Here is a 6,761-nt window from a genome sequence, read left to right as displayed (position 1 = left end):
ATTAAGGGAATCGGTCAACGTTCTCTGGTCGTATTGTGTTCTTCTCTAGTATTTTTCAGATCATGTGATATGTCGCTGTTCAAGCCACATACTGTAGAGGGGAACTTACCTAAGCAAACTGAAGAGAGAAGCTGATTGGATGCCCTGGGCAACTGCTCCAGATGTTGTCTGCTCCAGTTTTGATGAATTCCCCCCATTGTGTTTTAATGAATCCGCTGAAATGCCTTTTATTTGACTTTTATTGCTATTTGTGTGTTTTATATATTTATTTTTGTTTATCCTTCCGTAGTCTGTCCGGGCCCTCATATCTGACTTCATGGACTTAGACGCCCCCATGTATAAAGCGGTTCATATATTCTTCACAGACAGTAAGTACTGGCATGGGCTTCTGAGGCTCGCTTAATGGCTTATTAAAGCTGAACTCCATGAATGGGAGTTGTTGACCTGTCAAAGGATCTGTGTTTCTGTCCATGCAGTCCTGAGATTTAGGCCCGGTTCACACCTGGGCGTGTTGTAGCACGTTCCTACGCTCTGCAAAACGCTCAAACACCGAAATCCCATTATTTCCTATGGGTATGGTTCACACCTGGGCGTATTACAGGCCGTATGAAGGCGCTACAAAACGCCCTGCGGCCAAAGAAGTACAGGAGCTTCTTTGGGGGGGGAGAATTTGCCGCCCGTATCCATTGGGATAAAGCCAGGTAGCCCTCGGAAATGCGCGTTTGTCTGGGGTACATTCATTTGTATGTGAATTTCTTGCCTGGGGTACAGCTTTTAACCTGCAGTAATGGGTCACTAATCATTCATAGGTTCCTTCCAGTAAAGGTATCTACTGTATACACTGAGTGGCCAGATTATTATGAGCACCCCATCAGTACTTAGTTGGGCCGCCTCGTGACTCCACGAGATGGTGAAAGGTGATGCGAGGAATCTGACACTGCACTGTTGCCCTTCCCCTTGCCACTCTCCATTCTGCCCTAACATTGACTAGTCGCTGACGGCCACAATTCGCACGTTCAGACCCAGATTTTCGGCTGACAGTCCGGTCTTCAAACAATTTAACAATGAGCCCCTCTTGAACATTTAACGAATTCTGCTGTTTTGCTGATACTCGCTCCATGGCTCAGAGCGCCAACAATCATCCCACGTTCAAAGGCTGTTAAATCGCGTTGTTTCCCCGTATCTTCAGAAACAAATCACTTCTACTGTCGTGGTAACCAACCTGCTTCCCTATTTATAATGGTCTGGCCCTCTAGCAACTTCAGCGCCAAATTATAGCTAATTTGCCTACAAACGTCAGGTGGTCATTATAATCTGGCCACTCAGTGTATATAATAATCTGGCCACTCAGTGTATATAATAATCTGGCCACTCAGTGTATACTTCATGATATCACCGTCCTGTCCTCCTGAGGCTGGAAGGTCTCTGAGTCTGATATCTCATAAGGGGAAAAGTGAAAGAAGGAAATAATCTCTCTTAGGTCAGTCTGCTGCCACTCGGCTGTAGCCGTTCCGGAATACACTCCACATGGAGAGTGCGGGAAATGTCTTGACTATACCGTGGTACTTGGAAGATTTGGTGTCCAAGTATATAAAGATAAATGAGGTTTGCAGAGTTTAAGCAATGTGTGTGTTTGTCTTCCACAGCTTGCCCCGAGGCATTGTTCAATGAGCTGGGTAGATCCAGGGTCCCCAAAAAGATCAAAACAATAAAAGAAATCAACTTGGCCTTCCTACCATATGAGTCCCAGGTGAGTTTTATGTTTATTTTGTGCTTTTTGGTAATGAATGTGTTTTAATCTGACGGGAGCTGAGTGTCCAGGAAAGCTGATCATGGGCAGCCAGGTGTATTCAGAACAGCAGGCAGTAAGACATCCACTCCGAGCATCAGAGCCTATTATAATCTTCCACTGGACTTGTATGGCATGCTAAAGTGGAGCCAGCGTTCTTTTTCCCGTTGGTGAGGAGTCACTCTGCTTGCCTTTTTTACCAGCATGCTGTGTCGCTCTACCTACTCAAGCTGTTGTAAACAGCCGAGATGAAGGGAGACACTTCCCAACCCCTGAAACATGTTGGCATTTATTTTATCCTTATTCAGTAAAGTGGAATTTTTATACCTGAAATTTCTCCCAACATTTATTTTTGGTGCTTTTCTAGCACTGTCATGCAATGTGATTACTTTCTCTCCCGTTCATTGAAGGACACAGGGAACAGATCGGAGATCATGTACTGTAGGGTAATATCGCCACCTGCAGGAGAAGGACGCTAGGCACAAAACTAAAGACCAATTACAGCCTAGGGGCGGCCCCTGCCGGTGGCCAAAACCCCCTAACCTGCTGACAAGTCTCCAGTTTTTTGCCTAGCGTCAGGAGTAAGGAGCTAACAATTCTTTTATTTGCCGGGGACATGGATTGTGGGGACAAACTGACCGCAGTACCCTGTGAGGGCAGCGGCCTCTCTTCAGGGACCTCTCCCGCATCCCCCTTTGCGCAGCCTGGGCTTCTGCGCCCCTCTCCCTTGGTGCCTGCGGGGTCTTTGGGGGGGTCCGCTGGCACTATGTTGTCCTTGGAGGCTTTTTCCTCCACCATGGACAGTTTTGTGTCCCGTATGGAGCGCGCACTGACGCAGCGCCCTCCACGGAAGCGCGCTTTGCCGGTTCCTATGGTCCTTTCTGGGGATTCTGAGGAAGAGGGGGAAATTTTTGCGGCGACCGCACAGCCCGACCTGGGGGACTCCTCCCTGGCGGAGTCTGGTAGTGACGACGAGTCAGGGACCGCCCTTATGGTCCAGGAGCGCGAATTGCTCGCTGCCTTGGTTCGCGCTGTGCGGGAAACGCTTAAAATTGAGGAGACACCGAGCTCTTCGGCGCTCCCGCCGGTTCCTTTTCGGACGCACAGGAGTAGGCGTTCTACTAAGGTTTTCCCTTACGTTCCTTTTTTTGATGACTTTGTCTGCAAGGAGTGGAAGCGCCCGAGCAAGTCGTTTTCCGTTCCCAAACGCTTCTCGGTACGTTATCCCTTTTTGAGGAGTCCTTCCTGTCTAAGTGGTCTACTCCCCCCGCGGTGGATCCGCCGGTTTCCCGCCTGAACAAGGCTACGGTCATCCTGGTGGAAAATTCGCCTTCCTTTCGGGATCCCACGGATAGGAAGGCGGAGGCGGTGGCGCGTACTATGTACTCAGTTTCCGGGGCTCTGTTGCGCCCCGTGTTGGCTTCGGCCCTGGTCTCCCAGACCTTGACGGAGTGGATGAAGATGCTGCGTCAGGGTCTTGCAGAGGAAAACGTGTCTCCTGCTTATGTCGACCTAACGGAACAGGTGGTGCAGGGTCTGCAATACCTGTGTAATTCGGCCTTAGATGCGGCACCGTTAGTTTCCAAACTGTCTGTGTCGGCGGTGACCCTTCGGCGCCTCCTCTGGCTTAAATGCTGGTCGGCTGACCAGGCTTCCAAGAAGGCTCTGACGGAGCTCCCCTTTACGGGGGAGCGTCTGTTTGGGACTACCTTGGATGAAATCATTAAGGATCTGAAGGGCGGTAAGAGTACCTTCCTGCCTCAGTCAAAAAAGCCTAGGGAACAGCGGCGGAAGCCTGGTCCTTCCTTTTCTCACAAGCGGCTTTTTCGGCCGCCTCCGCCCTCTGTTGTTGAGGGATCGTGGTCTCTCGGGTGCGGTTATCTCTACGATGTTGCGGGCTCGCAAGCCTGTGTCACGACGGATTTACCATCGAACGTGGAAGGCTTATTTTGCCTAGTGTGAGTCGGTGGGATTTCCGCCTCGTTTCTTTTCCGTTGCCAGGATCCTCGCCTTTTTACAGCGGGGTGTGGATCAGGGTTTGGCCTTGAGTACGATCAAGGGCCAGATTTCGGCCTTGGCGGTCGTTTTTCAACGGCCGATAGCTTCCAACGCCTTCATTTGCACTTTTGTGCGGGGGTTACACGTATCGTTCCCCCTGTTCGCTCCCCGTTGCCGCCGTGGGATTTGAATCTGGTACTCTGTGTTGCAGGAATCTCCATTTGAACCTCTGCGTGACATTCCAATTCTGACTCTATCTCAAAAAGTAGCCTTTTTGGTGGCGGTCACCTCGATCCGCAGGGTTTCGGAATTGCCGGCCCTCTCTTGCTCCTCCCCGTTGCTGGTCCGGCTTCGGGACAAGGTAGTTCTACGGCCTCGGCCGTCTTTCCTGCCGAAGGTAGTTTCGGCTTTCCATCTCAATGAGGACATTGTCCTGCCTTCCTTGTGTCCGAAGCCCGTCCACAGGAAGGAGAAGGCGCTGCACTGTCTGGACGTGGTCCGCGCCATCCGTGTTTATCTGAGTGCTACGGCTGCGTTTCGGGAATCGGATTCCCTGTTTGTCGTTGCAGATGGCCCTCGGAAGGGCCGGGCTGCCTCGTCGGCCACCATCTCTCGATGGATTCGCGACACGGTCTCTCAGGCGTATGCTATTAAGGGGCGTGAGCCTCCTTTTTCTGTTACGGCCCATTCTGCAGGGGCCGCCCCTAGGCTGTAATTGGTCTTTAGTTTTGTGCCTAGCGTCCTTCTCCTGCAGGTGGCGATATTACCCTACAGTACATGATCTCCGATCTGTTCCCTGTGTCCTTCAATGAACGGAGAGAAAAGGATTTTACGGTGAGTACCAAAATCCTATTTTTTTTAGTAGTTGTGTAACACCTAACAACAGAACAACACTGCACACAGCTGCTAGCCGTTGGCCCAGACTAAAGGTGGCCATACACTGTACAACCATCGCAAGACCTTAGTCTTGCGATGGTTGTAAAGTGATTAAAAAAACTTACGATCTGCCCATCTTGGACAGGCAGATCGCACTCTCGATCATCGCAAGCCCGCCCCCCTGAGGGGCGGGCTTCCGATGACTGCAATGCTGAACGGGCAGCGTGCGCACACCGGCCCGTTCGGCATTTGTCTCCCGAGCACCGTTCTAACCAGCCGAAAATCGTACGATTCTCGGCTGGTTTTCTAACATGCTCCTTAGACAAAAGACGTGCGACCGTACAGTAAGAAACGGTCGCACGTCTTCGTTCACACTGATTCTTGTACGATCGCGGGATTTCCCGCGATTCTCGTACGAGAATCGTGCAGTGTATGGGCACCTTGACACTGACCTGGTCTCCACTAATCATAAGGGAACCAATCAGAGTGATTCCCAATTATGTGATCACTAGCTGTGATTCTGAGGCTGGAGGGTTTCTTTCACGTACAACCTTCAGCCTAGAGGTGCCACCGAAGCCTGAAGACGGTATTGTGCCTCTCTTTCATACTGTTATTGTCAAATATAATACAGTATTAGTAAAACAAATATTGAATTTATTTATAAGTGTATGTAGTGTGTGTTTGTGCATATATGTATGTGTGTATATATACACTATATTGCCAAAAGTATTGGGACACCCCTCCAAATCATTCGATAACATTTTTATTTTACATTTCGGTAATTTTTCCTTAATATAGTAAAAAATAAAAAAAAACCTTCCCAGTGGTGAATAAATACCGTCAAAGGAAAACTCTATCTGTCACTAAAAAATGGTATCAAATTAATTTCAGCACAGCGTTGCATGACGGAATAAACGTCAGTCAAAGTACCGCAGCGCTGAATACTGAAAAATGGCCGGGATGGGAAGGGGCTGTAACACGCGGATGTCAACTAGTTAAGCAAGTTGGCTGCAAATGTAGCTGATTTCAAGTATTCATACAATGTAATAAAACACACTATATTGCCAAAAGTATTGGGACACCCCTCCCCCTCCAAATCATGTGATTCAGGTGTTCCAATTACATGCATACACACATACATGCATACACACATACATGCATACACACATACATGCATACACACATACATGCATACACACACATACATGCATACACACACATACATGCATACACACACATACATGCATACACTCACATACATGCATACACACACATACATGCATACACACACATACATGCATACACACACATACATGCATACACACACATACATGCATACACACACATACATACATACACATACATACACATACATACATACATATATATATATATATATATACACACACACACACATACTGACACTGCTAAATTCAGCCCAATTGACCTGCAGAAAACATGAAAGCGTCTTCTAGATCTGGACACTAGACTTCGCCTTGGCACCGAATATGGGGATCACTTAGAACCATGAAAGGCAATATTTACTATGGATTATGGGACTTTACACATTCGTCTGTTGGAATTATTTGGTAAAATGAAGAGTAGAGTAAGGCCCCTAGCAATCAGAATCCAGTGTTTTAGCTTTTAGTAAAGTTAATTCTGATTGGTTTCTATGGGTTGATCTGCTTTGCACTGTGCCGTGTTTATTGAAAAAGCTGCATGAGTCTTTTAATTGTTTTCAGCCGCCTTTGTCGCCATCCCCTATGTATAGTAATGTGGGGCTTCTGTCGTTCCTTGCTTATATAGGTCTTCAGCTTAGATGCACAGGACTCCTTTCACACTCTCTTCAGCAAGATGGAGAAGGAAGTTCGGGAGAAGTGCCTGGAGTCCCTGGCAGAACAGATTGCCACCTTATGTGAGACCCTGAAGGAGTACCCATCAGTCCGATACCGCAAGTAAGCACCCGCAACTCTCTGTTTTAATGGAAGTGGAGGTTGGAAGTCCCAATTCAATTAAAATTGTGAACGGGTCTCTATGGAAGACATGAGGGTACCCCTTCTAATTGGTGTGCATGTTGGTGCACGGAGTGGATGCAAAT

At 48.3% G+C, this 6,761-nt stretch overlaps 1 protein-coding gene across 1 annotated transcript in view; it reads left to right on the top strand.

The window, feature by feature from the left end:
- The first annotated feature begins 286 nt into the window (after positions 1-286).
- Positions 287-6,761, top strand: part of STXBP2 (syntaxin binding protein 2) — a 30,039-nt gene continuing 23,564 nt past the window's right edge. The window contains exons 1-3 of the mRNA XM_018568577.1: positions 287-368; positions 1,647-1,750; positions 6,470-6,618. Coding sequence (XP_018424079.1) covers positions 317-368; positions 1,647-1,750; positions 6,470-6,618 — 305 coding nt within the window. The 5' untranslated portion in view covers positions 287-316. The remainder of the gene's footprint in view (positions 369-1,646; positions 1,751-6,469; positions 6,619-6,761) is intronic.

The sequence above is a fragment of the Nanorana parkeri genome, unplaced genomic scaffold, assembly GCF_000935625.1.
Source record: "Nanorana parkeri isolate BGI_ZX_2015 unplaced genomic scaffold, ASM93562v1 scaffold1212, whole genome shotgun sequence".
In the NCBI taxonomy this organism is placed as follows: domain Eukaryota; kingdom Metazoa; phylum Chordata; class Amphibia; order Anura; family Dicroglossidae; genus Nanorana; species Nanorana parkeri.
Note: the sequence above shows the minus strand (reverse complement) of the source record. Positions and strands in the feature narration are given on the sequence as shown.